Below are 27,570 nucleotides of genomic sequence, written 5' to 3'. Positions count from 1 at the left end.
TTGTGAATCCTTTTTTGGCAATACATGACCAAGACATTAGGTTGGTGTTGCCGAGTTCTGGGATTAAAAATACATTCTGCAGAGTGATGGGGCCATGTGATCCGTTGATGGTGACATTTCCAATTCCGGTTATCTGTAGCTTTCGCCCGCCGCCAACAGTGACTGTTCCATTGTAAGGTGAGGGGTTGATAACCTGAGTTCCGGTCATGTGGTTAGTTGCACCAGGGTCAAAGATCCATGCCTTGTTGTGAGATGCGGAAGTGTTTGGGGAAATGCCAATGCTAAGCGATAGTTCTGTAGCTTTTAAACTTGTAATATTGTAAACCGGATTCCGCTCGCTGAGTGACTGATGATGCCACTAAGACGAGGCGGAATCCTACCCTATTTATACATGTTGGAACCTATGCCAAGGCCCGCTTTCTAATACTAATGAGATAACGATAATAGAATAAGACAATCAACCCGAAGATAACCCCAATAGAAAAGCGCCCCCGCATAGTTCCGCTCCTCCATTCTAATTCCGACACGTAACCATAAACCCCGCAATTGCCAGTAACCGAGCTGTATCATGCTATTGTCCTAGAGCTACTTCCCTAAGTAGAATGGCCTGCAGCCATAAGCCCCGCTTCTATTCCGTTCCGGGTGAGACACCCAATAGTAAGCGTGCCCTCACAACAGCCTAATACTAGTGTGGTTGCACCCGGTGCCCCCACACCCCTCGGTACCTTTCTATGCTTGTTCCCTTGTTACCCGACCGTACTCGCATCACAACCCATCACTCGTATTATCCTTGTTCCTTGACTCAGGAGCAGTGTTCGTGTTTCCTATAACACTACTCCCCCTTCCTAGACGTCGCCCTCGACCGTTAAAACCTCTCTATGATAAAAACCCTTTGGGAAAAGTCATAGAGTAGGAAAGGTATCGAGCTAGTCTTTCCTAGTCCGCTGTCGTTTCAGAGGTCGTCTCGAGTCGGTGACTGGCCCTTGACTTCGCGTATGGGGCCGAGTGTTGGTGACTGGTTTGAAGTTCTCATCTAAGAGTGCCTCTTGAGGGTCGGGTGTTGCGAGTCGTTTTCGTATATTCTGTTGTCTGCCCGGATTGGGATCCTCTCGATAAGGTCTCAGCAACATCTCGTGGAATACGTCATGAACGTTCCATTCTACCGGAAGATTCAACCTATAAGCCCGGTTTCCTACAACCGCGGCGACCTCGAAGGGGCCTGTAAACTTGTCCGACCATTTATTGTAACCGCCGAGGTTCCGAGTATCCAGCAAAACCTTTTGACCGATTGTGAACCGCTGAACTGCTGGCCCTGGCCTTGACGCCATCCTGTCAAAGGTCTTCTGCAGCGTATCTCTCGCTGACTCATGGGCTAGGAGAAGGTCTTCCAGATAGGTGCTTCCCTTGGCATCTAGCTGTCCGACTTCCGCATCCGTTGGCCAATCTGTTCGCGGGTGGAAACCATAGTTGCAGTAGAACGGCGATTGTCCTGTCGACGAGTGTTTCGCATTATTATATGCATACTCGCAAATCGGTAGTAGGTCCTTCCATTTCTTTCCTGTTCCGGCGGTATAGGCCCGGATGTAGGATTCGAGGTGCTGGTTGGTCTTTTCTGTTTGTCCATCCGTCTGTGGGTGGAACGAGGTCGAGAGTCTTCTACGAATCCCTAGTCGTTCTGTAACCGCAGCCCAGAATGCCGATACGAACTGTGTTCCTCTGTCAGAGACAATGCTCCTAGGAAGTCCGTGAAAGCGCCAAATGTCCTTGACAAAGGCGTTAGCGGTTTGTTCCGCGTTGATTCCCGTCATTGGAATGAAGTGAGCCATTTTCGTAAAACGGTCCACGACTACCAATACGTTACGGGATCCTGATTTCTCCTTTGGCATTTCTACTACGAAATCCATTGAGATATCAGTCCAAGGTGTGGTGGCTAACTCTAGGGGTTGAGGGAGTGACAAGTGTCTCCGACGTTGCTTGGCTCTCTGGCACACGTCGCAAGTTTTGACGAAGTTGGCTACATCCGTGGACATCCCTGGCCACCAGTAGTTCCTATCGATCAACTCAAGGGTTTTATCCCTTCCTAGATGCCCCGCTACGGGTCTGTCATGATGATCCTCGATGACTTGTCTGACCGCGTATCCTGGCACTACCCAACGACCATCGTGGGTGGCCTCATTCGATCCCGGGGTCCATTCAGTGGCAAGCTCCATTATTACCGCATCAGCTTCCTCTGTCCCGAAGACTTCAAGGTTTGCGTCAGGGAGAGGTTCATCCCGGAACACTCTCCGAACCCATTGTCTGTCCTGTTCATACCAGTCTTGTAGTGGCTGAGGCAGCTCAGTACCTGGTATGTCGTACCACTGATCCAACGGAGTCCATTCTTCTTCGGGGTTGCCAATGATTTCAGGGCCAGTTTCTACACTGGTCCGTGATTTCCTGACAAATTGTTCTGCGCTGAGCAACTGTTTTACGGGTTGTTCACGCATTACTCCCCCTTCCATAGCGAACTCTGGGCGCCTTGTAAGTGCATCTGGCTTGCCATTCTTTTCGCCTGGTCGGTAATGAATCCTGAAGCGAAAAGGTGCTATTTTTTCGGCCCATCTGGCTTGTCTTCTCGACAACTTCTTGATCGTTGTAAAGTACTGTAGGTTCTGATGATCCGAATGTATCTGGATAGGAATGTCCGTTCCTTCCAGCCAATGTCTCCAAGTCAAGAGAGCAGAAACTATAGCGAGCATCTCCTTGTCATAGATCTCGTAGTTTACCTCTGCCTCGTTGAACTTGCGAGAGTGGTAAGCTACCGGGTGTAGAATACCGTCCTCGAACACCTGAGAGAGTACTGCGGCCTCAGCCCAGTCACTCGCGTCAGTTTCTATGATCGCTTCACGGTGTTCGTCATAGTGTCGTAGTATTGGACCAGACGTAAACCTCTCCTTGAGTTCGTCGAAAGCGCTTTGTTGTTCACTGCTCCATCGCCATACGGAACCTTTCTTCAAGAGATCGGTCATTGGTCGGCAAACCTCGGAGTACCTGTGGATGAACCGTCGTAGGAAGTTGGCGAATCCGAGGAAACATTGAAGTTCCTTGACCTTGGTGGGTGGTAACCATTCCGTGATTGCCTTCACCTTTTTAGGCGAGACCTGGTTCCCTTTCCCTGATAGTACAAATCCCAGGAATTCTACCTCCTGTTTGTACCATTCCGTTTTCTCGAGGTTCCCGTATAGATGGTTTTGTTGCAGTCGCTCCAATATTTTCCTCACCAGAGTCGTATGCTCTTCCTTAGTCTTTGAATATATTAGAATATCATCCAAGTAGACTACTACGCCTTGATCTAGAAGATCCTTGAATATGGTATTGACCATGACCTGGAACGACGCCGGTGCATTGGTTAAGCCAAAAGGCATTACCCTATATTCGAAATGGCCGTACTTCGTTCTGAAAGCTGTTTTCCATTCCTCGCCAGCAGCAATCCTAATCAAGTTATAGCCATTTTTCAGGTCTATCTTGGTGAAGAACTCTGCTCCTTTCGTTGAATCGGCCAACTCTGTCATGAGTGGAAGGGGGTAGCGATTCTTGACCGTGATAGCGTTTAAGCCACGAAAGTCTACGCATAGTCTCAGTTTTCCATTGGCTTTCTTCACGAACAGGATCGGTGCTGCTGCCGGGCTGGTGGAGGGGACTATTTTGCCAGAGGCTAGCATTTCGTCCAAGTACTCCCGGAGTGCCTTTTGTTCCACTGGGGAGAGCGCATAGATCGGTCCCCATGGAGGCTGCTTTCCTTCCATAAGGGGAATGGTATGGTCCCATTCAGAGTGATCAGGTAGTCGATCGGCTCCCTCCTTAGAGAAGACGTCGACAAAGTCCTGGTACTCCATCGGTATAGTACTAGCGAGAGCCTCGCCTACCAATGCCCTTGCCCAGAAGGGGTGTTGCTCGATCATCATCTGTGTCTCGGGTGACGACCTCAACAGCCTGATGACCAGCTCTTCTGGGTCTTCTTCGTATATATCATACATGGTCCTGAAGCATCCCTTCACTTGACAATTGATGTTGTCGAAGGTGACCTTGTTCTGTCCCCAATGTATGGTAGGTTGATGCTCCTTGAGCCATCGATGTGGTATGACGAGGTCTTCTCCTGCGAATGAGCCAACCTCACAGACGATGTCTCTGTCTAGATGGTTGCCGACGCGGAGGGTAAGAGATTGAGTGATGTAAGTACCGGAGTTAGGCATAGGGGTGCCGTCAGCCTGTCTGATGATGAGGGGCTTGGGTCGAGGTTGAGTTGGGATCTTGAGACGATGGACACAGTTCCAGGACATAACCCAGTCCTCTGTTCCGCTGTCTAGGAGTGCGTTGACTGTTTCTGTATGTTGGGTACTAGTTGCGGGGTGGTTCCAAGGGATCTCAATCTCAAGGCGGGTTTCTTGGTTGTGTGAAGACATATTTGTATGTTTTGAAAGTGTACGGTAGATTGTTCTTGGGTGTGAGTGGGTTGATGTTGATGGTTCTTGTTCTTGAGCGCAGGGCGAGGGAGTTTATATAGGAAATTCGAGCGTTGATAAAGATCATAGTACAACACTTACGCACCAGGCGTTTTCAGAATGTGACCCCGTTTCTCCAGTGTGTGTAGAGAGAATTTAAATTGCGCAAAATAACAACCGATAGAACATAACACAACCCGATCCCTTAAAAAAGTCTTTCTTCCAAAACAGAATAGAAAAGCTGTAACACAACATAGAATGAAACACCGCAAAATAGAAATACCCAATCAATTTAGTCCTCCAAATTCGTAATCCTTGCCCTAAATGCCTCATTTTGTGGCCCCAATTTCCGTTTCTTATCACCCTCCCTTCCGTGGTCCTTTCTCCCGGAAGGATATTCTTTTCTCTTCAGGTTCGTCAACCTGACCTTACTCGTCGCCACGCAATCCTTTACGAAGTGGTTATCTCTACCACAACGGAAACACTTTCCTTCCTTCTGCCATTTCTCCTTTTCTTCTTTGGTGACACCTAAGTCATCCGAGGTCTTGGAGTTGTTGGCTGATGCGGGAAAAGTTTTCCGAGGATTTGCGTTGTTGCGCGATTTCCGCCGTTCCGTTTTTTCCTCGCGAGGTTTCACCGTATCCTTTCCTCGCAGGATTTCTTTCCGAGCCTTCACCTCGTGGTCCTTGCGTCCGACTTTCCGTACCCAGGCTAACCAGTCCACGAAATCATTAGGTTCCTCAATCGCATTGGAGAGCCGTTGTTCCAGCGAGGAGTTTATTCCTGTTAGGATCATGGATCTCATGACAACTGGTCCAACTCGTGCGTCCCATTCTAAGTTCTGCATTTCATTGATGTAGTCGTCGATTGGGCCAGTTTGTCGGAGTCTGTCCATCTTCTGCTTGGCCTGTTCCTGACTTGTGCGGTTGCCATATTGAGTACGGAGTTCTTGCTTGAACCGTTCCCAGGTTCCGATACTGCTATCCACAGCTAACCTCTCCGTAAAATTCCGCCAGAAGTTTGCCGCACTACCGGTAAACTCGAGGGATGCCCACATAATCTTAGTGCCGTTATCCCATTGGACCTTCTTCTGGAGACTGATTAGAATCTCCATCTGATCGATCCAGAGTCTTACGTCCTGATCGGCTCTTCCGGAGAAGGGAATGTTGGCCTTTTTGGGTGCATCACCTATGGTGGCTTGAGGGGGGTGCAAGAGTTCTTGCTCCCGTTGGCGCCTCCTTTCGTGTCTTCGTTTCTTACGTTCCAGCCACTTGCGGCGTTCGCCTTCCGAATCTGAGGAATCCGATGGGGATGATCCTGGTGCTTCTGGGGCGTTACCTCCCTTATTGCCATTCCCGTTACCTCCACCTTGTGCTCCTTGACCTCCTCCCTTGTTGCCATCCCCGTTACCTCCACCTTGTGCTCCTTGACCTCCTTGCTTCCCTTGTTGGCCTGGGTCTTCGAGGTCTTCACTGGATTCGGAGCCGGCTGGAGGGGCGACTGGTTGTTGGGGAGGTGGTCTAGGAGGTGGGCCTGATCCGCCGCCACCTGTCTCTGGGGCCAGTGGCTTTTCCGCAGCCGCTTTACGGGCTGTTTCCCTCATCTGCTCTATCATTTCTTCTAGAGCCGTCCTTGTTCCAGAGAACCCATCTACCAAGGAGACCTGCTGCTGCATGGTCCTCTCCAACTGTGCCAGTGTAGCTGCTACGCCGTCTGGGACTTGGGCTGGGCCTTCTTTCGGCAGCCTTTGAATCCAGTCGGCCAGCATGGTTATGTGCTGGGCCTGCTCTTCCTGCCGCTGTTGGTGGGCCTTAGTGGTATTGGCGATCTGTTCCAAGACTTGGCCGAGGTTCGTAGTGGTTGCGGCTGTCTCTGCCCGCACTTGCGCGAGGATGTACCCATCTCGGCGCTCCCGTTCTTCTTGGTCTTGGTTGAACTTCATCTGCAATTCGCGGATGAGTTTGGTCTGCTCTTCGTGCTGCTGGGTAAGCTGCGCCGCGTGCTGCCGAGTAATTTCCCTGATTGCGGGCAGATCTTGGACGCTCACAGTGAGGTCTCCAAGTCCGCGACTCAGCTGCTGAACCACTGGGGCTCCTCTCCGTTCGATTTCCTGCCCGATGATTTCTCCAAAGGGGTGCTCGATACGGCGTTCCTCTACGTCCATATTCGTGTCCTCGTCTTCGTCCATTACCCTGTGGACCGAGGGCCTCGGAATAGAAGATCGTTCTCTGATTGGCGTTTTGTACGGGGAATAATCTCGATAGTCCCCTTGCCTGCGGGAGCGGGTTTGGCCATAGGATGCGGCCGGCTGAGTCGATCTGAAGAGGTCGCTGATCGGCATGTCCAGATCCCTCCTGTGGCGCTGTCTCGCCTGGGTCTCGACTATACCTCGATCTCTCACGGTGATCGAGCTCTCCATGTTGTAGTCTTCCTCCTGTTGTTGTTGATGACCCCTTGACATCGCTAAGTTGCTCGATTCTGAGTTGTGGTTGTCTTCTGCACCAGGGTTGAGCGACGAAGCAAGGGACGGAGTGAGCTAATCCGTGGGATTGCTGACTGAGGGTGACTTTGATGGGGAAGAGTTCGGGATAGTTGAGGATCTCCGGGTCATGTTCTTCGAACGTGCAAGTAGTACCTGCTTCGGCAAAAAACCCGGCGTACTCAAGGTATCCGCAATAGAGGTGTTCGGCACTGCCTCTGCGAACGACAAAAGAGGTGGTGCAAGTAAAGTTGTTGATAGCTGCTGTTGCTACTCGGGGATGCATACGGTATCAAAGAGTCCTTCTAATAGACTACTTTCTTATTCTTTTACTTGAGCGCACGGTGACTATCCGCCACAAACAAAATACTCTCAAGTATTGGTCTAAGCAAGTAGTTGTCTTATCGGGACGTTGATAATATGCGATCGATAAAATAATAGCGTAGTGGATAAGGCACAATATAGTGTTTGGGGAAATGCCAATGCTAAGCGATAGTTCTGTAGCTTTTAAACTTGTAATATTGTAAACCGGATTCCGCTCGCTGAGTGACTGATGATGCCACTAAGACGAGGCAGAACCCTCCCTATTTATACATGTTGGAACCTATGCCAAGGCCCGCTTTCTAATACTAATGAGATAACGATAATAGAATAAGACAATCAACCCGAAGATAACCCCAATAGAAAAGCGCCCCCGCATAGTTCCGCTCCTCCATTCTAATTCCGACACGTAACCATAAACCCCGCAATTGCCAGTAACCGAGCTGTATCATGCTATTGTCCTAGAGCTACTTCCCTAAGTAGAATGGCCTGCAGCCATAAGCCCCGCTTCTATTCCGTTCCGGGTGAGACACCCAATAGTAAGCGTGCCCTCACAACAGCCTAATACTAGTGTGGTTGCACCCGGTGCCCCCACACCCCTCGGTACCTTTCTATGCTTGTTCCCTTGTTACCCGACCGTACTCGCATCACAACCCATCACTCGTATTATCCTTGTTCCTTGACTCAGGAGCAGTGTTCGTGTTTCCTATAACAGGAAGGTCCTGCAACGAAGCCAAAGTAATCTTCCATTGTTACATCCGAGGTATCTGAGAAAGTGGTGAAGTCGAAGGAAACCGGCATAGTAAATACATCAGCTTCTTCGAGTGCGGGGAGGCCAGAAAGATCAGGAATCCAAGAGAGGTCTAATTTTGTGTGAAATGCAGTACCGGACGCGACGTTGAGGTTGCCAGATGCAGCGGACTTCTCTTTGTCTCTGAAAGCTTTGAGTTTCCGGCAGTCTTTGTGCGTGTGGCCTTTTGCAAATTCGCCGTTCTTGGTGCACCATGTGCATGTGAGATCCTTTTTGTCCTTTTTGTTGTTCCGTGCCTCACCGACTTTGTTGTTTCCATGTCCTGGGTTTCCTCGCCTGATATTGTAGGCTTCTCCGGTCGCTTGTCCATCGTTGTTGCGCCGTGAGTCCAGATCCAACAGCTTTTCATAGAAGTCATCGAAGGTGACGTTGGGCTTGGTTTGCAGGTTGTCAACGACTGATTCGAGGGATTCGTGCCTGAGTGAGAGGAGTAGGAAGGATGCCTTCGCTTCTGAGACTGATGCGAGTTGGTGGAGGTGGTAACCGAGTGGGTCTTTGGTTTTGTCCGTAGAGTTACTAGTTCTAGTGAGGAGAGATGACCAGAGAGTGTTGAACTGGGGTAGATGTTCCTTGATGCCTTTGTCAGGCGTATACTGTAGGGTTACAACGTTGGCAAGAAGCGAGTGGAGGGAAGACACAGTTTTCCGATCAAATCTGTCCTCGAGTTGAGTCCAGAGGTAGTGGGCGGTATCGGCCGGAGTGAGCGTGAGAATGACTTCAAATTCGATATTGGATTGAAGGAAGACGACGGCAAGGTTGTCTTTCTTGTCCCATTCGCTGATTTCTTCAGCATTGTCTGTGGTTTCTTCTTCGTCCTCTTCTGCTGGTGTTGCTGCTGCTGCACCTTCTGCAGGTTGTTCTGCAGGTGGTGCCGCTGTAACCGTAGTGGTGAACGCAGGACGCTTACTCGTACCATTGACTAGATTCCACAAATCATAAACTTTTAACATTCGACAAGCGAGGTCCCTCCAAACAGTGTAATGGCCTTGGCCAGACAGCTTGCATGGTAAAGCGGGAATTTTTACGCTGTTGTTCGACATGTTTGAAGTGAAATGATAGAGTGTACTTTTTTATAGTGAAAAATGGTTTGGAGTATTTTAAGCGTAGATGGTCTCCGGGCTCATAACCTAGAGAAAATGTATGTAGAGAAGCGTAGTAATTGAGCGTTATATTTTCTAACAAGAAAGGGGGGAATACCCCATATTTATACTAAAGAAAGGTAACACAGAACATAATGAATCATAACCGTATCATGACTAATAAATACCAAGAGAAGAATGAGTCATAAAACCCATGACTCATAATGACAAAATGAGAATCCTCCAATACTATGAAATGTGCTGAGCGTACTATTTCAAGAGGAGGCACAATCCACCCTGCGGGCATATCTACATTGGGCTCGATTACAGCGTCCATATTCCCGTTTGGTTTCACGTGAAGAGCCTATGGCTAGACAAGCAGGGCTCATTACGCACGGAATTACGAAAAAAGATTAACGTTGTAGACCATAGCGATGGTGTGTGGTTCACCCCCGCAATCGCGAGCTAGCGCGTCAGGTGTAGCTGAAGATTTGTAGCTTAAGAATGTTTTATAACAATACTATCGCGGGCGCCATGCGTAATAGTAACCATCCATCTATCCTATTACTCGTTGGAAGAAACTCAGTATTAAAGGACAAAAAACCCATACTCAACCTTCCACCAATCTCATCCTCATGTAACGTTTGCCAGGTATCCCATGGACGGATGAAATTATCAAAGTTGCGACCTGGACCGTGCACCCACTTGGCGCTGATGATTTCCTTTTTGAGAGGTCATGTGATATCATATTTGGTCTGATAGGGGGGGCCGGTGGCTTAGTTCAACTGGCAACCGACTCGGATAATGGTTGCAAATCATTTTTGGTTCACCCTGTCAACCGATGGTGTATTGCAAATCATTTTTGGTTCACCCTGTCAACCGATAATGATTGCAAATCACTTTTGGTTCACCCTGGCAACCGATAATGGTTGCAAATTACTTATAGTTGATCTGTCGAGTGGTGCAGTAGGAAGTGGTGCAATAGGCACTGACTCGGAGTTGTCAATGAATCAGGTCGTCACGGTGATATTTTACAAAACAGGCAAGGCACAGGACAAACTTGCAAAGTACACAGGAAAAATATGATGTAGGGGCCCTTTTTCTTTTCTGTCTTTCTCTCCTCAACTTCAGCCGGCAGTACTCGCATTCTCTTCTTTTTTCCATGCGTACCTAGTATGCCAGAAACACTGTGAGATGGCGAGTAGTAGTAGCAATTAGAAAAATATTAGATGTGTTACCTACCTGTACATGTTCTTGTAGAGGCCGGTCAACAGGTGGTGGTAAATCCAAAACTCCATAAATTTTGCTGTACGTGACTCTTGCTGTTTTTCTTTTGTACCAGCGGCGTGTTTTTATCTCTTCTGGTCCGTACTTTTGAAGAAGCTGACCAGCAAGTCAAAGCCGGAAATCTTTATGTGTGATTTTGGGTCGAGGTACGGCTTGATTGAGTGAGTAGAGGAGAAAGACATTGACAACCATTGTATCCAGTAACCAAAAGAAATATGGTAACCAATTGCATCTTGCAATCAGCTGTGTAAAAAAATAACTGCGCAACTGATCAGCTATATCAACACCACCCTTAGGATAATTGTAGTCCTCGATAAGTGCAGGAATTGGAATATTCATTTTGTGGTTATCCCTGAATGCCTGTCGGATCAAGGGACCACTAGTACTGGTTAAGCGTGGCCGCTTTCTAGACCGTGTAACTTTCTCGTCTAAAGTATGTATGGTGGAGAGTGCGTGCACATGATTGTTGTCCTGCCATTGCATTGCCAGTACACTGGCAAGTCCGTTACTATCTGATACTGCACCACCAACCACCGTATTCCAGGGAATATCTTTTGCGTTGTTGTTGTATTCAAGCGGGAAGCGGCCTGCTTGTAGGCGTGCTGTACCACATGCACCTATTCCGATACTCCTGAGCTTGCTGAAAAGGGCAACAGTACTAAAGAGATTATCCATATAGATGACAAAGTCGTATTCTCGATAGGGTAGCGATGATTCAGCTAGTTGATAGACGACAGCTGTAGTCGGTGCAGAGATACCAACCGAATCCCGGTAGGCAGAAGACAGTTCACCAATACCCTTAACCCTGGAGTGAAACCGCCAATTGATTGTGTATCCATGGTCGCAAATCGCACACACTTTGTATCCCTCTGTGATTGGCTTATTAGGCATACGAACAGTATGCTTACTTCTTCCCCCAAACCTTATCATCATCTCGTCAACTGTTACTGATGTGGATGGTAGGTAGTATCTCTTGCAGCTTTCACGCATCTTACTACTCAAAGGCTCAAGCTTCTCCCACCAATTATCTGGCCCAATCACACTAGAAGGCGGAGATACATGAAAATACCGCTTAATTTGAAAAAAACGGTTGTTGCCCATTGCTTTGGAGACTGGTCTTTTCCAAACTGGGACATAGATCCGGATACCGGATGTTTTTCTCCACAAGTCATTAGGTGATTTGCATCTGTTTACACCCATGGCGATCAAAAGCCCTAAGAACACACCAATTTCTTGGGCTGTGGTAGGCTTCCATTTGCGACAGGCACGAGACTTCCTCTGCACAGCGTAGTAGGCATTGGTATTTTCCGATAGTGAGTGGAGTATTTCTGGTGTCCAAAAGAATTCAAAAATATCCAAAGGTGCGAGTTTCACATTCTAAAGTTTAGTGCGCTCCTAGTCAGAACTACTAGTAGTAATAAGTATTAGATCCAGGACATACCTCTAGCTCCTCTGGCAATAGTATCTCGGCCTCATGAGGATTCCTATGCATTGGCGTGTACGGCCTCAAGGGGTCTGCTGGTGAAGTGATACCACTACTTTTCTCTGGGCGACACCTCCTTGGTCGAATTGGAGGTTGTTGCAATTCTCCTAACGGGTGCCGACTCGGAATGCCAGTATTTGGTGCCATGTTCATCATTATCTCGTCCCTTCAAGTTGGAAGTTGCCAGTGAGCTGAGGTCTAACTGAGACATCTTCTGAGACAGCTTGGCTATGCGCACGGTCCAGGTCGCAACTTTGATAATTTCATCCGTCCATGGGATAGTACAGCGAAAACTCTCCAGTCTCCACAGGCCGGATAAGTAATTCGCGGTTCATGTCCTTCTGCCAATCCCGTGAGGTTCAAGGATTTATCCCGTTCGCCGAGAGTGGTTCAGCTGGTAGCGAGTCACTCAGATCTAGACCTATGTACCCCGCAACGTTTCAGCTGTAATCGGTTGCCTCTGCGGTGTAAAATATATTATGATAGGTCTTTGTGCAAAGAGTCTTCTTTCGTGGCTTGGCTTGTGCTCGTTGCGCTGTGACCTCCAGCATCCAGCCCGGTGGTCAAATCGACGAATTTGACGTCTGAACTTCAAACTCCTGTAGCTTCATCAGTTTGTGCCCAATTCCCTTCATTTTTAGCTCACTGAGACGCTGGTTTCGACGGGAAGCTAGGTCACATATAGAGAGTACTATAGGAGGCAGCGCTATATTGCGAAAATGCGCCTTGCTACTAAGTTTTCGGTTCAAGAAAAGCAACACCTGGTGGCGGGGGCAGGACAGGCCTGTTGGAGCCGGATGGGTTACCTATTGCAGGTAGGTATTCTAGTTGGATCATATCCGAAAATTGGTTCTAGATTGTCCCGTGATGAGATAGTCCGCCTAACCGATGCATTGCAACTCCACCCTGTTTCTATGGCGGGAACAGAATAAAGGTTGCCCTACCCCACATGGTATTGCACCGGCCTGTCTCACAGTGAAGCCACAGACCGATCCTTTCCTTCATTGGTTTTCTTACATATTGGCGACCAACAAAGGGGTGTCAGCATTGTCTCAAAGGTTTATGGTCTGCTCTTGGCCTCCGTAATGGGCGTTTCAATGTCTTACAGAACGACTCGACATAGCCTATCTTTGGAGAGAGGGTTACACCATCAGGTTCTACTTTGTATGCAGCCCGTCGCCAATCATGACGACGAGTTGTAACAATTCGTTTTTCCCTCTTCCAAGTGTTGGCTTTCTTGGGTTCAGTATAGAATTACCTATATCCAACATCCTCCACCTGTTAGTCTTTGATGGCCGAGGATTAAACTCGTTAATAGTGCTTCCTCGTTTGCGGATTGGCTTTGCTGTAGAGATCCATGCCCTTCATACTTGCTAGGTCTTACTGTCTCGCATTTCTTACACATTAGCGGCGGGGTCCCTGATAGCTTTTTACCACTGGCTGTTCCATTTTGAGCATCATACATCGGTGGTAGTCTGTAAACCTTCCTACTTGAAAGGGCTGCATATGTGCCAGCTAGTTTCGAAACTGGGGGAGGATAACTACTGACCTATTTGAGAATACCACGAGGTAGTTGTCACATATTGATCAGTTTAAAAGAGACCAAAGACGTCCCATCACTCAAGATATTACAGTTCATCGCATCTCATTAAAACTACCCCAAAATCCTATCCTAAAACCCCACATTCAATATGGAGGACTATGCCATCGAAGGCACGGGAGATCCTGATACCCGACTCGATATTGATGACTTCAGCACAAACCCTGAATATACAATCCAGTGGAGTCTTTTTTTGCGCTCTCTCGCAAAGCTTCAGCTCGCGCCTCCGGAAGAGGCTATCGGCTATTACAGAATCGCCGGTATCAACTCATCTTTCATTGATCCTACTTTTACAAAAACAACTCTGACGATGGTAAGGTATTCATGGTTGGCCACTGGTCACATGGCCGGAACTTGAAGCACAGCCTGGGAAGACAATGTATTGCTCGCATGGAAAGTAAGCTTCCCCGTCTTTCGGATTTTCATATGATCTAGCTTGTCCTGTGTGCAATGTTAGATTCTGACTAAGCTGTGTACTGGCTTCTGTAAATAGTACACGGTTTCTCACCTGGCACCGCGCCTACCTTCTTCTAATTGAGGTAGGTATCATCCGGCGCATTGGCGTATGGGGTTGGGCGTTGGTGCTAAACTAGTATTTTTTAGCAACGCATTGTTGAAATAGCCCTCGAGTTGGCGGCGGGTGCACCTCCTGCCTTGCAGGACCAATACACGGAGGAAGCAAAGAAAATCAGAGTCCCGTAAGCCAATAGCACACCTTTCGGTTCAGCTCGTTGACCTATGCGGAAAATATGTGGGATTGACATATGCAGAATCTGGGATTGGGCATGTAAACCAGCTTTGCCTGCCTCCATGGTTAAGCCAGACGCTCTCGTCATTATTCCGGAGAATGACCCCGTGAACCCAACCAGCATACCCAACCCTCTGTACTCATATAAGTCTACGGGTGATTCTAGGGATCCTGTACACCTCCCCTGCTCCAGAGGACCCGAGTTCCCTTGAAAGCATAGTCACCCAGTAACTGACAAGATCTGGTTGATAGTTCATAAATGAGACCACGCGTTTCCCGGATGACGAGGTAGAGAAGAATATGATCAATTCCAAGTGAGCAGAAACTAGGCTTGGCATCTCTACGTTGTTATTGGCTAATAGTGTGTACTTAGCCTTCGCTCCCTTGTCTACCACGCGATCACTCAGAATAAAGAATATAATGACTTCAGCAACACAATATCTGGTGGGGCAAGCTCAATAGAGCAACCACATAACAACGTTCACAGTAGGTTCTTCCTTCATTTCCGGTGTATTTCTTGGGTTGGGTTGTTAATGTGCTCTTAGACGCAATAAGTGCCATAATGCAGGACCCTATGGTTACTGCATTTGATCCGATATTCTGGTAAGTACAATCTCAGATACGACAGTGGTGCTTGGAGAGGGTTGCTAACGTGGGTTGGTTAGGGTTGTGTATGCATTACCCGAGCATTTGCTATGACATTATCGCTAACGATGCGACTTCTAGTCATGTTGCTATAGACTACTACTATGTAATGTGGCAGACGATCAACCCTGATGTATTGTACAGCGACAATTGGGGTACCGACACTCTCAACTTGCACCTCCGCCCCTTCAACCGCGCACCGCCGACTGGCCCGTGGACAAGCCGTATGGTCCAACGGTCTGAGGACTTTTTTCCAACGTGTGTATACACTGAAACCGTAAGAATAGTTGCCAAGAGCTAACCCCGAAAGTACATGGCAATTCGGATTCCAATACCCTGAAACATTAGTCGATTGGACGCCGGATCAACGACTGAAAGCTGTGCAGGACGCCATCAAGCGCTATGCACCCCCGCCTAAATCTACTGGCGAATACCCCCCCGGGGCAACGAAAAGAGAGGATCTGGTAGATCTTCCCGGATATCGTTCAGGTTTCCCAGGTATTGCCACCCTGCCCCATGTTGGTCGCATGGCTGACTAACCGATACTGTGTTGTAGACGAGGCCACCTTTCGGCGCGAATGGCGGGTGGTGATCAGGGTTAAGAAGAACCTCCTCGATAGCAACTTTACTATTTTTTTCTTCCTCGGCCAATCAAGCGACAATCCCGGGGAGTGGGGTACCCACCCGAACACTGTTGGGTCGTTCAATAGTTTAAAGGCCCCTCTTGAGAGCTGCAAAAATTGCCAAGATCACGAGGCACACCTGATGCATGGCTCGATATATTTGACGGATAGGATGCATCATTCGTTACGTGATGGAACCCAGCTTCATGATAAAGAGCCGGTGTCGCGTTGGCTGACGGAAAGGTTAGACTGGAGGATACGCAAAGTAAGTCGGAGAAGTTGGATGCAAAATAGTAACGTCCCTAACTGATACATATAGGCGGACGGAACGGAGTTCCACCTTCCAGATGGCGATACGACGAGCCTTTCTGTCGGAGTAGAGAGCTTCATGGAGGCCTACGCCCCCATCGATCGGAATCGTGTTCCTATCGAGTCTGATGATAAGAATATTCTTGGCCACACATTCGACCACGAGAAGCACCCGATGATAACTGCTCCAAGGTCTTCCAAAGGAGGCGATACTATTTCCTAGCCCTCAACAACCAGATTTTTCCCGAGGAAAGTTGACTCATCTAACCTCCGATGAGACTGTCGTATACGATTTTGTTATGTAGCAGTGCTATTGGAGAAATGGATTATGATTTGTATATATAGCAAAATAAATTGACGAGCTGATGGATGACTAAACTGGATGGCCGCATCATCATGTGACGAGCTTCGTGAACAGAGCCGCGCTTAGTTTCTATTGCCTACTATCAGTGTTGTGTCGTGCCGTAGGACTGGTGGGTCAAGGTCTGATTCCTTGAATTTCGACCTAGGTCTTTCTTACTTTTCAAAACGACTTCGGTAGTGCGGGTGGTCAATGGGTGGCGGTGTTTGTGGCGGTGTAAGCGTCTAGGGTGCAGAATACCTACATCAGAAACTACATATTGCTGCATGTTGCACAGAGTGAAATGTAGGGTAAGTATACCCGGCACCGCATAGGTATGTTACAAGTTTAGCTACATATATCAAGCGCTCTTATACAGCTCGCTTAGCATCCCGCGCTTCCTGCTCCGTGCCATTTCTTGTCTTGTCTTTTCTTTTCTTTTTTCTTTTGGTTTCATCGATGCTAGTGCCCCGTAACGAACTCAGAGCTCAACAAAAACAGCGTCACGAACTCAGCCTGTCATAAACAGCAGTTTTTAACTGTCAGATGTGATGAACTAACCTCCAAATTTACCCCAAGATTACCCTAATCCACCCCAAATTTCATTTTCTAATCCCATTTTACACCTCGAATTACCCTAACCCATACAAAAATTCGGTTTACACCAGTGATTAGTTCATAACCATGACACCCAGCTGTCCTCAAGCCAGTTTTTAACCAGTTTAAAACTGTCTGTTAGTAACTCAGTTTGAAACTCCCGAGTTCGTCACGGGCCCCTAATCGATGCAACCTCCCGCGCATAACCGTAATGAGGCTCGAGCTCTAAGCCGCGCCAAGAACAGCGGGTACCTGCGTCAAGATTGACAACCGGGCTGCATGTGTGGATCGACAGGGATGTACCGAACAGGGCAGGGCAGGGAGGAGCGTTGTACCAGGATCTCTAGTTACCCATGTCACGGCGAACAGGGGTACGAAATAAGTCAACAATATATATTTGTGCACGTATAATACCTTGTTACAAAGGAAGCGATAAAGCTCTCGCATACTCAAAGGACGTATCAAGTATTCCATCAATCGGAACTGCCGGAAAGGGCTTAAATGAGAAATGAGACCCTGTGCGGTGAGGGTTCCGGGGTCTCTTAATCGGCTTGGCGTGAAGATGCTGAGAGATGGGAGATCCGGCTCTCCATCCCATCTTCTAACTCCCAGAGAGACGGCTAATCGCGAAACCAGACCGCCACTACTAGTTCTAATATTTGAATAATTACTAACTGAAGGCTTTTTTCTTCTCGATAACCCCGTTGATCCCTGTCTAATAACCAGTGCCTTGACAGATAGATACCAGAGGGACGTCAATATGACTGTGGCGGGCGTCTGTACGGCCAGGTGTTGCAGTGTCCGGGGTCCGTTTTTTTTTTTTTTTGATAAATATTAGTCTCGTGCCAGACTACACGGGCGCAGGGTTTTTAGGGTTAGGGTTGTAGGCAGGGCTAAGAAACCGGGAAAGCGACTGAGTTTATCGAGACTAGATAAATAGGGCCTATATTTATTGATAGGAAGCAATTAATCAAGCGTTCCGGTCTGTATTTATTTTATGATTTGGAACACCGACCCAACGCGGCACCCCGCCAAATACTGCTGAAATGGTTCCGTGATGGAAAGAAATGATTGATCGTCAAGTACAGTAATGACTCGGGTTGAAAGACCGAATAGAAGGAGAAATGGAAAGTGGTGTTGTGTGCGGGTACAGGTCAAGAACATTCGTACAGAGCTCCGGCCTTACATACTTACGCTAATGAACGCAACTCCAATATATACGAATCGTTTCAAATAAACAATATATTTTCACAGAGGGACACGGAGCTCAAAGTCTCCAGACAAAGTCTCGCTAGGTCTTGTCTCATGCCTATCACTAGTGTAAAATCAGCACTTGGAGGCGTGGAGGCCATTGTAAGGAGGTCAATCAAGAGGCGTAGAGGCGGCAATGTGAGGAGGTATTGTGTAGAATGGGCGCGTGGAGGTGTGGAGGCGTGAGGACGTGGTCAAGGTGGGGGTAGAGGTGGGCGCAAGGTGGAGGTGCAGGTGATGCGTGCTCGTGGCGGTGGGTAGGTAGTGTTGGTGGTAGGCGCGATCGTGGTCTGGGCGCGAGCTTATGGTGTATGTAGGCGGACTGAGTTGGGCGCAAGGTGGCGGAGTTGGTGGGCGCAGGTTGGCAGGGATTCCGTTCCCTATAGCTCTCAGCTCACAGTAACTCCTATCATCTGAGCTGTGATGCGGGCTTCCGCATTGCTGGCGGGAGGCGGAGGTGCTGGTGGTCACTAATACTTTCGAGAAACCCTACCCTAGCTCACTGACTGTCGAAGATTAAGACAGTCGTTGTGGTGCTGTATGAAGTCCTAACGCTATGAAAATGTCGGACATTCTATTCCCAGAACATCTTCTCACCACCATGATAGTGTCCTAATGATAAGAATATAACAGTTATAGAAAAACAAGATCATAACGAATTTTCCTTTATCACAGCTCCTATTGTCCTCTTACGGCTGATTCACGAAGCCGAGTTATTCACGAAGTTCGATGAGTGAACTAGTTCATCCAGGAAGTAAGATATATATCGGAACGTCCCCGCTCTATCAGGAATAATTCAGTCCATTCACAAAGTCAGCGGCAAAATATAAGGTAAAAAAACCTCATGCCAATTGTCGCTTATCACATTACACATGCTTCTAGGCACTCATACAGGGTACCACAGTGCCCTTCCGGGTCTGAAGGGTTTTCTTTGCTGTGTAACCATGATCAGGGAATAATCCCCGCAATACACTGAGGAGGGAGATCAGTTCTAAGAGCCTAAGGTTATCCTACGAAATAATCAATACTTCCTGACTGAACTGGTTCACCTGCGAAACTTCGCAAGTGAACTATCTTCGTGAATGAGCCGTAACGGTCTTAAGATGACTGTTCAAAGGTGATGCTAAAGACAACTTATATAAGCTCCATTCAAGTTGGCCCAATCCAACCCTGTTCCATCTCCTCTGCTTCTTTGTTTTCTCTTCGTCTTCTCTTTGCCCAGTGCTTGGAGCGCACTTCTTGCACGGGCACTCCATCATTTAAACACAATCACCTCATCCTCACCCTCGTCCTCGTTCATACCCGGTCCTCATACTCATCCTACACAGGCACATCCTCATCCTCATCCATATCCCCACCCCGATCCTCATCCACCAATTCAAGCATACTTTAATCCGCATAATCTTCATCTTCACTGGGTCCATCCCAACCACCTTCACTAAGTTCATCCTCATCACCCTCATCTTCACTAGGCCGGGCCCTGTAGTATCGTTCGTACTCTGCTATCTCATCCACGCACGACTCGATGTGTCTACATCTAAAGTCGAGGTCTTCAAAGTTTAGACCCCCTTCCATCTCTAACGACGCGTCCTCGTCAGGCGAATTTGGGTCTATGTTTATCACCAGCATCTTCCTTTCTAAGAATTCCCTTCCAGCACGCGAGACGATTTGGAACGGTGTAGAACCGTGTATACCCTTGCGCTACGGATCTGCACCCATCTTTAGCAAGCAGCGCGTAGTTTCATGGTTCACGCAGTGAACAGAGTAATGAAGAGGAGTTAATCCGTAGTTGTCTGATGCATTGACTTCCGCATGTTGTTCCCTAATCAAAGCCCTCGCTTGTACTAATCTGGACAGTACAGAGGCTACATGCAGTGGTGTCAATCCATGTTGTTCTCTGCAGTTCGGGTCCCCTTTTATGGCTAGTAGCAGGCTCACCAGCTTGGGATCTTCATCCTCACATGTCATTGCATAGTGAAGAGGGGTCCATCCGTGCATACACTGTGCACCGGGGTTTGCACCCATACGCATCATGTTCTTCACCATGCCCCTCTGGCCCTGATGGGCGGCTAGATGCAGTGGTGCATACCCTCTTTTGTCTTTCAAATTGGGATTCGCACCCATATCCAACATCCTCTTCACCAACTCATTCATGCCACGACGGATGGCTAGATGCAGTGGTGCATACCCTCTGTTGTCTTTCAAATTGGGATTCGCACCTCTATCCACTAAGAGGGTAATTGTCGTTTCACCAGCAAGATAACTACCCAGCAGGAGAGGACTCAATCCGTCGCTGGTTTGCGACTCGATATCTGCACCAATATCCAGCATCCTCTTCACAGAGTCATTCTTGCCACGACGGGTGGCTAGATGCAGTGGTGTATACCCTCTGTTGTCTTTCAAATTGGGATTCGCACCTCTCTCCAGTAAAAGGGAAATTGTGTCTTCACCAGCATTATCACTAGCCAGCATAAGCGGAGTCCATCCGTCACTGGTTTGCGACTCGATATCTACACCCATATCCAGCATCCCCCCCACCAAGTCATTCATGCCACATAGGATGGCTATATGCAGTGGTGAATACCCTCTTTTGTCTTTCAAATTGGGATTCGCACCCGTTGCGAGTAACAACAAAGCAGGTTCTGGATCCTGGAGCTCACTCGCGAGGTGAAGGGGGGCCAATCCAGTCTTATCCCCCAGATCTAGATGCGGCTTCATTTCTAGCATCACGCGCAACAATTCGAGATTCCCGCCCTCAATTGCAAGATGCAATGGTGTCTGACCATTCTTTGCTTGTGGACTGGTGTTAATGTCGAGGTCAAGAAAGCACTTTAAAACCTCGACCGGACCCCCGGACACGGCGAAATGAAGTGCAGTCCACCCTTCCTTAGATTCTATCTCAAGCGCCGCGCCCCCAGCTATGAGGCTTTTGATAATATTGACATTCCTTTGTTTACAGGCGATATGTAAGGCTCTCTCTCCATTTCGGTCCTTTGTCGCAGTGCTTGCGCCCTCGGCCAACAGATCCCCGATTGGTTTTATGTCTCCTAACACTGAGGTCTGGATTAAAATGATACCCAGCTGCTCAGCATCTCTCCCAGGCCACTGTCGGTATTAGTATGTGATCCTTTCCCAGGCCCCTGGGATGGTACTCAAACGACAGTGGTTGGGACTCCGCAGGCGAACCTTGCCAAAAGGGCTTCGAGAAAGAAGATTAGCTGGCAGTCTCTGTAATATCCCAGCGAAGGAAATCATGTCGGATTTGACTAAGGGCGTGATAGCTAAACGTGGAAAGGCAGTCCCATGACTGTAGTCCCTAATAATCCGCTGCCGCTTTTCGACGCTTTCTGTCTTGAACAGCAAGTGCAGTGCATAGAGGAATGAACCCGATGTTACTGCAATACCCAGGATCGACGCTGTTTGCCCCCAACTCTTTACATCCTGAGCACCTTTGTACCACACCAATGTTGACTCGAGGTTGATGACTGAAAATACGATCACCGGGATCCATTCTTGATACTTGGTGATAGCCGTAGCAGGAATTGAATTGTAAACTGTCTTTACAATTCGAGTGCTAGGGACGAGGCAATCACTGTGAATTGGAGTGTGGAAGAATAGACGACTTAAGGAGGGTTTGAACACGTGACCTTTGTGAGGAATATGTTTATAGTGCAAAGAAGATACTATTGCGCCGCTGAGTTCCAGCGACAATGATGGGAGTTTGTTACTCCTTATATACAGATAGTTCTTAGTACCACGTGATCCCCTGATTACATAATCCTAGCGCTAAGCCTCCTTATTCCAACTATGAGTCATCCCTTATACATGAGTAATTACCATACATAACCGATGTCGCAATGCCATATTTTTACACTTCCCCTCACTTGCCACATCGTATCAATTCTGACATTTTTGGTGAGCTGGTTTTGGTAGTCCTTTGGTCATTATGTCCGCGACATTATCTTCGGTAGGGACGTAGAGGATTTCGAAGGTTCCGGCTTCGAGTTGTTCACGTGTGTAGTGGTAGTGAACGTCGATGTGCTTGGACCGGTCGTGGATGCGTGGGTTCCGACAGAGTTCGATAGAACCTGTGTTGTCGGCGTGTATGAAGTACTGGTATTGTTGCTGGAGTTCGAGCAAGGCGTTACGAATCCATACCAGTTGTCGAGCTGCGAGGGACAGGGCCATATATTCGGCTTCTGTTGTTGAGACTGCGACTGATTTCTGCTTCCGGCTTCTCCAGCTGATGGCTGACTTCCCTAGTCTGAACACGTATCCTGAAAACGATTTTCTGTCATCTAGGTCTGAAGCGTAGGAACTGTCTGAGAATCCGTCGAGTGTTCTAGTATTCCCCTTCGGGTAGAACAGGTTCCAGTCTTTGGTTCCGTTGAGGTAACGGAGAGTTCGCTTGGCTGCTCGTAGGTGGTCCTCGGTTGGACATGAGGAGTACTGGGAGAGAGCGGTAACGGCATGGGTGATATCAGGTCTGGTAGCTATACTCGCGTACATCAGTGATCCTATTATGGATTGGTACTCAGTTGGTTTCTCGATTTGGTCTTCCGGTTCGCCTTTGTGAAGGTTAAGGTTCGGTTCGAGTGGTGTACCAACTGGTTTGCAGTTACTCATTCCAAATTTATCCAGGATCTTATTGATGTATGCGCGTTGTGATAGTGTGATACCGTTGTTGGTTACCGTTATTTCTATTCCCAATATGAACTTCGAGTTACCGAGATCCGTACATTCGAAATCTGCCTTGAGTAGTTGTCTGATTTCTTTTCTGAATGGGGAGTCGGGTCCGAATATCATGATGTCATCTACATACACCGATATGTATAGTTGGTGGTTCTTATGTATGAAGACACATGGGTCGAATTTGGCTGGGACGAATCCTTTCCGTTGAAGGGAGTCTGCTAGGCAAGCATACCATTCTCGGGGTGATTGCTTTAGTCCGTATATGCATTTTCGAAGTTTACAAACCTTGTTGTCCTGCCTGTAGCCTTCAGGCAGTTCCATGTAGATTTCCTCCTTGAGTACACCATACAGGAAGGCTGACTTGACGTCCATTTGTTGTGGTATCCAACCGTTGTGTGCAGCTAGTGCCAGTAGGAGCCGTAGAGAATCATATCGTGCAACGGGGGCGAAGGTCTCATCGTAGTCTTGGTACTGTACTTGGGTGAAGCCTTTAGCAACGTACCTTGCTTTGTACCGCTCGATTGTTCCGTCCGCGTTGTGTTTCACTTTGAATACCCATTTTCCTTTGACTACTGCTCGGTTGGATGGTCTGTTGACAATATCCCAGGTATGGGCTTTGTCAAGAGCGTCTTTCTCAGTCTGTATCGCCTTTTTCCATAGGTGTTGATCGTCGCTCTGCATAGCTTGATTGAAGGTGGAAGGTTCTGTTACGAGGTGTATATGGTAGTTCGGGGGGAGTTTGGATACGTCTTGATATTCCGTGTCTAACTCAGCCCTATAACGTCTGAAGTCTTCTTTGTATTGATCGATTAATTCTTGTTCAGTGGCTTTGTCTCCTGGGCCATTTTCTTTTACATTTTCGATATAACTTGTAAGTAACTTCTGTTGTTCTACAACCTTCTCGTCATACTCCTTCCTTCGTACTTCTATTTCAATTTCTCTATTTTTTCGCTGGCGTATTCGATCTGATCATTTTGGAGGTTGTGGTGGTGTACCTTTGGGTGTCGTTGACACAAGTGGTTTTCCTTTGAAGCCTTTGAATGGTACGACTGGTGCTGGAATTTTCTCCCAGTTGTCTCTTGGGTCTCGCGGTTGTCCCATAGGTACGGCAGGTTGTTTTCCCTTGTCTGATGTAGCCGGTGGTGGTTTTCTAACCAGTTCCGGTGATTCCGGGAACAATCCTGGCATTTCTGTACGGTTCTCTTCGATTGCATTTGACTCGGGTTCTGGATCAGACCTGTCTTCTGATTCGTATCCGTCGTCTGATGGTGCATTTGCCGTTTCTGGTTTCAGGCTGGGGATGAAGTCGAGTTCCACTGAGCCTTCCCCTGATTCAGGAGGGGGGAATGTGACGTCCCGACTTTCAATTACCCTATGTTGAGTTCCTATCCAGATACGGTATATTTTATCACTGTCTGAGTATCCAACTATGATTCCTTCATACGCTCGGGGTGCTAGTTTGCTTCCTGCTGGCCTAGAGTTTTCTGGGATGTGGACGTGGCATTTTTTGCCGAATGGTTGAAGGTGTTGTATACTTGGCTTGGTTCCTTTCAGGGCTTCAAAGGGGGTCTTTCCCTTAAGCGTACTGTGAGGTAGCCTGTTTTTGAGGTAGACAGCTGTTGCGTATGCTTCTCCCCATAACGACTTAGGGTGGTCCATGATCATGCACCTGACCATTGTGGTTACCGTCCTGTTGAATCGTTCTGCAACTCCATTAGATTCAGGAGTGTATGGGGGAGTCTGTTCATGAACTATTCCTTGTGAATCGAAGTAGTTCGTTATGTCCTTGTTGATGTATTCACCACCACCATCCGTTCTGAATTTCAGTATTGTTGTGCTATACTGTTTCTCGATCCTTGTAACGTAATCCTTGATGGCCTTCTTTGCGTCTTCTTTCTGTTTCAGAAGATATATCCATGCGAAGCGGGTGTAATCATCGATGAAGGACATATAGTACTGAGCTTTCCCTTGTGACTGTATACTGAACTTTCCAGATAGATCGGAGTGGATTAGTTCGAATGGTCGTTTGGATCTAGTACTAATTGGTGCAGGTTTCTTATGTACGCTTTTTGATAGTGCACATTGACTGCAGTGGAATCTTTCTGGTTTGGGAGGCAGTCTTTGAATGTCGTGATACAAGTTTTCTAGTGTCGCAGGGTGGCCTAACGCTTGATGCCATTCATCGTAAGTGGTCAAACGAACTGTATTGCTAACTACTTGTACATTCCAAAGTCCCTTCTCCAATTTTCCCCAAATTATTCCTTTCTTTTCTTTTGTAACCAACTTGCTTCCTCCTCCTGACTCCGTTCTAAATCCCTTTTTGTCGAGCACGGTTTCTGAAATCAATCCCACATTTCCCAAGGTTGGGACCAACAGCACATCGGTGAGGAGTATGGAAGATCTACTTCCATCGGGAAGGTGGTAGCTGAAACTAGCGCTTCCCATTCCGGTGACAGCGTGGTTGGTTCCATCTGCTGTTCGGACGTTGCCGGTGTGAGGTCGGATGTCGATGAGTTGGTCTTGGAAGGGTGTGACGTGAGAGGTCGCTCCAGAATCAAGGATCCAAGTAAGGGGTTGGGAGATGTCGTGGCGTACCATACAGATAGTGGTTGTAGAGTCATTTACTACAACCGATGCCGAGTTGTCCTTTCTCCTTCCTTTCCTGTTCTTGTTCTGTTCTTTGAGCTTTCTGCACTCCGTGTACTCGTGGCCTTTGTAAGGCTGACCCCTTTTCTTGCACCAGGTGCATTCCTTGTCGCTTGTAGTACTCCTGGTATGGAGTACCTTGTTCCCTGTTTGAGGGGCTACCTCATCCAGGTTCTGTAGTCGTTGGCGTACGTCTTCGTAGGTAACATCCTGTTTGGTTTGGATGTTGTCGACGACGTTGCTCATCGATTTGGGTAGCGAACTTAGGAGGAATGCCGCCATGGCTTCGTTGGATTTGGTGAGGGGTAGGAGGGCCTGAGCGAGTTTGTGGTCTGCGCTTTGGCATCTGGACTTGAGAGTATTCCAGTTCGCATCGAAGGTTGCGAGATGCTCGGTCAGTGATCCGCCTTCTTGCATCTTCGTGTCTAGGACGCGGCTGAGGAGGGTGATCGTGGTGTTGGGTGAGACACGATCGTAGAGGTCTTTGAGCGCCTTCCATGCGTAGAATGCATTTTCAGCGGAGACGACTGTTGGTTGTATTTCTTCGCATACAGCAGAGATGAGAAGGCTGTGCATTTGTTTACGAGCCTTCTTTATCTCGGTTTTGCTGAGTTCGGTGTCATTCTCGTCAGGGTTCTCGATACTCAACGCTTCCCACCAGTCTACAGCGTCGAACGTTATCCTCCAGGCACTCGCCCAAGTTTGGTAGTTGGATTGCCCTTGTAATTTAGGGAGTCCATCAAACTTGAGACGAATGTTACTGGTAGCTGTTGTCTCTGAGGGTTTGATCTCAGCAGCCTTGGATGACGATTCTCCTTCTGAAGGCATGATGTTGTATGAAGTGTTGTTGAGTTAAGCGAGGTGGCGATGGTGTAGTGCGGATTCTATTTGGCAGAACTCGGGCTCATAACCTGTGAATTGGAGTGTGGAAGAATAGACGACTTAAGGAGGGTTTGAACACGTGACCTTTGTGAGGAATATGTTTATAGTGCAAAGAAGATACTATTGCGCCGCTGAGTTCCAGCGACAATGATGGGAGTTTGTTACTCCTTATATACAGATAGTTCTTAGTACCACGTGATCCCCTGATTACATAATCCTAGCGCTAAGCCTCCTTATTCCAACTATGAGTCATCCCTTATACATGAGTAATTACCATACATAACCGATGTCGCAATGCCATATTTTTACAATCACTTCTCTCTGCCTTCTCGCATTCGTCATAGAGTCCCGTATAGTGAAGTGATAGCCAAGACCCGTGGAGTGTGCCAGTAGCTCGGAGGAGATAATATACAACGAGGCTTGGCGAGATTCCATGGCAGGAATCTATCACACCCCACCAGTAGATTTGAAAGCAGTCACATGTGAGAGGACTGTCAGATTCCAATGTTTCGGGGGCTATGACGGCGCTTCTAAAGCGTTGAATAAGCACAAAGGTCACTACTAGGCCGAAGTATTGAGTGAGATTTGCCAGTCGAATTATGTGGCGAGCTGATAAGCACTCCTTCATGGAGGTTGGCACCGAGTCGATCATCAACAGGCAGTCGAGAACCATTGCACCAATCACTTGGTCAACTGGCATCATATCCTGAATAAGAAGATTACACCCGTATATTATCAGGGCGCCGAACAACGCTAAATGAACATTCTTAGCACCCATAACCTCCCCATGTAAGTGCCCCAGCCCCGCAGTGAGGATAACAATTCCAGCAGGAATCCATAAGCTTACCTGAGCCACAAGGCCAGCTATATCTGGATTGGGGCTTTCGCAAGCTTGGGCAAGCGTAGGCCGCTGGAGAAATAGCATGATGAGGTTCATCACACAAAGGATCGTCCACACAGCTTTGGGGGCATTGAGAGCTAGAATCCGGTAGTTGGGAGGAGGGGGTTCTTCGCCACTGTTCGGCACCCCAACTGATGAAGGAATGGATCCCCTCTCGAGACGCCGAGTCTCCAAGTACTCGTAAACGTATGCCACTATAGAAATACATGCTCCTAAAATGAGGAAAGAGAATAGGGCCTTGCTGTATAGATCTGTTCCAGAGCTCCCGGGAGTGTTGGGGAGTAGAGTATTAGGGTGGCGGTGAGAAGTTAAAACGGGCGAAGCACTGATCCCCGGTAGAAAGGGTATCAAGGATAAGACAAAAAACCCTGGGGAGTTGTGCAGCTATGTTAAGA

The 27,570-nt window shown here is 48.0% G+C and overlaps 6 protein-coding genes across 6 annotated transcripts; 1 reads left to right on the top strand and 5 right to left on the bottom strand.

Moving 5' to 3' along the window:
* Window positions 1-926: 926 nt before the first annotated feature.
* Window positions 927-4,442, bottom strand: H6S33_007241 (uncharacterized protein; the record flags this gene model as incomplete). Its single annotated transcript, XM_044838601.1, has 1 exon — window positions 927-4,442. The coding sequence occupies one exon, from the start codon at window positions 4,440-4,442 to the stop codon at window positions 927-929; it is 3,516 nt and encodes a 1,171-aa protein (XP_044689405.1).
* A 331-nt stretch (window positions 4,443-4,773) lies between these two features.
* Window positions 4,774-6,942, bottom strand: H6S33_007240 (uncharacterized protein; the record flags this gene model as incomplete). Its single annotated transcript, XM_044838600.1, has 1 exon — window positions 4,774-6,942. The coding sequence occupies one exon, from the start codon at window positions 6,940-6,942 to the stop codon at window positions 4,774-4,776; it is 2,169 nt and encodes a 722-aa protein (XP_044689404.1).
* A 1,023-nt stretch (window positions 6,943-7,965) lies between these two features.
* On the bottom strand, window positions 7,966-9,132 carry H6S33_007239 (uncharacterized protein; the record flags this gene model as incomplete). Its single annotated transcript, XM_044838599.1, has 1 exon — window positions 7,966-9,132. The coding sequence occupies one exon, from the start codon at window positions 9,130-9,132 to the stop codon at window positions 7,966-7,968; it is 1,167 nt and encodes a 388-aa protein (XP_044689403.1).
* A 1,705-nt stretch (window positions 9,133-10,837) lies between these two features.
* Window positions 10,838-12,088, bottom strand: H6S33_007238 (uncharacterized protein; the record flags this gene model as incomplete). The annotated part of the gene is made up of 3 exons (XM_044838597.1): window positions 10,838-10,864; window positions 10,918-11,835; window positions 11,900-12,088. The coding sequence occupies 3 exons, from the start codon at window positions 12,086-12,088 to the stop codon at window positions 10,838-10,840; spliced, it is 1,134 nt and encodes a 377-aa protein (XP_044689402.1).
* A 1,544-nt stretch (window positions 12,089-13,632) lies between these two features.
* H6S33_007237 (uncharacterized protein) lies at window positions 13,633-16,089 on the top strand (the record flags this gene model as incomplete). The annotated part of the gene is made up of 13 exons (XM_044838596.1): window positions 13,633-13,801; window positions 13,860-13,938; window positions 14,035-14,080; window positions 14,145-14,239; window positions 14,312-14,462; window positions 14,542-14,603; window positions 14,663-14,775; window positions 14,835-14,892; window positions 14,955-14,960; window positions 15,016-15,192; window positions 15,245-15,432; window positions 15,491-15,822; window positions 15,877-16,089. 13 exons carry the CDS (start codon window positions 13,633-13,635, stop codon window positions 16,087-16,089), a joined length of 1,689 nt encoding a protein of 562 aa, XP_044689401.1.
* A 3,354-nt stretch (window positions 16,090-19,443) lies between these two features.
* Window positions 19,444-26,220, bottom strand: H6S33_007236 (uncharacterized protein; the record flags this gene model as incomplete). The annotated part of the gene is made up of 5 exons (XM_044838595.1): window positions 19,444-19,755; window positions 19,816-21,159; window positions 21,241-21,608; window positions 21,963-23,672; window positions 23,742-26,220. The coding sequence occupies 5 exons, from the start codon at window positions 26,218-26,220 to the stop codon at window positions 19,444-19,446; spliced, it is 6,213 nt and encodes a 2,070-aa protein (XP_044689400.1).
* Window positions 26,221-27,570: the final 1,350 nt, after the last annotated feature.

The sequence above is a fragment of the Morchella sextelata genome (genome assembly GCF_020137385.1).
Source record: "Morchella sextelata strain SCLS chromosome Unknown scls_22, whole genome shotgun sequence".
Classification (NCBI taxonomy): domain Eukaryota; kingdom Fungi; phylum Ascomycota; class Pezizomycetes; order Pezizales; family Morchellaceae; genus Morchella; species Morchella sextelata.
Note: the sequence above shows the minus strand (reverse complement) of the source record. Positions and strands in the feature narration are given on the sequence as shown.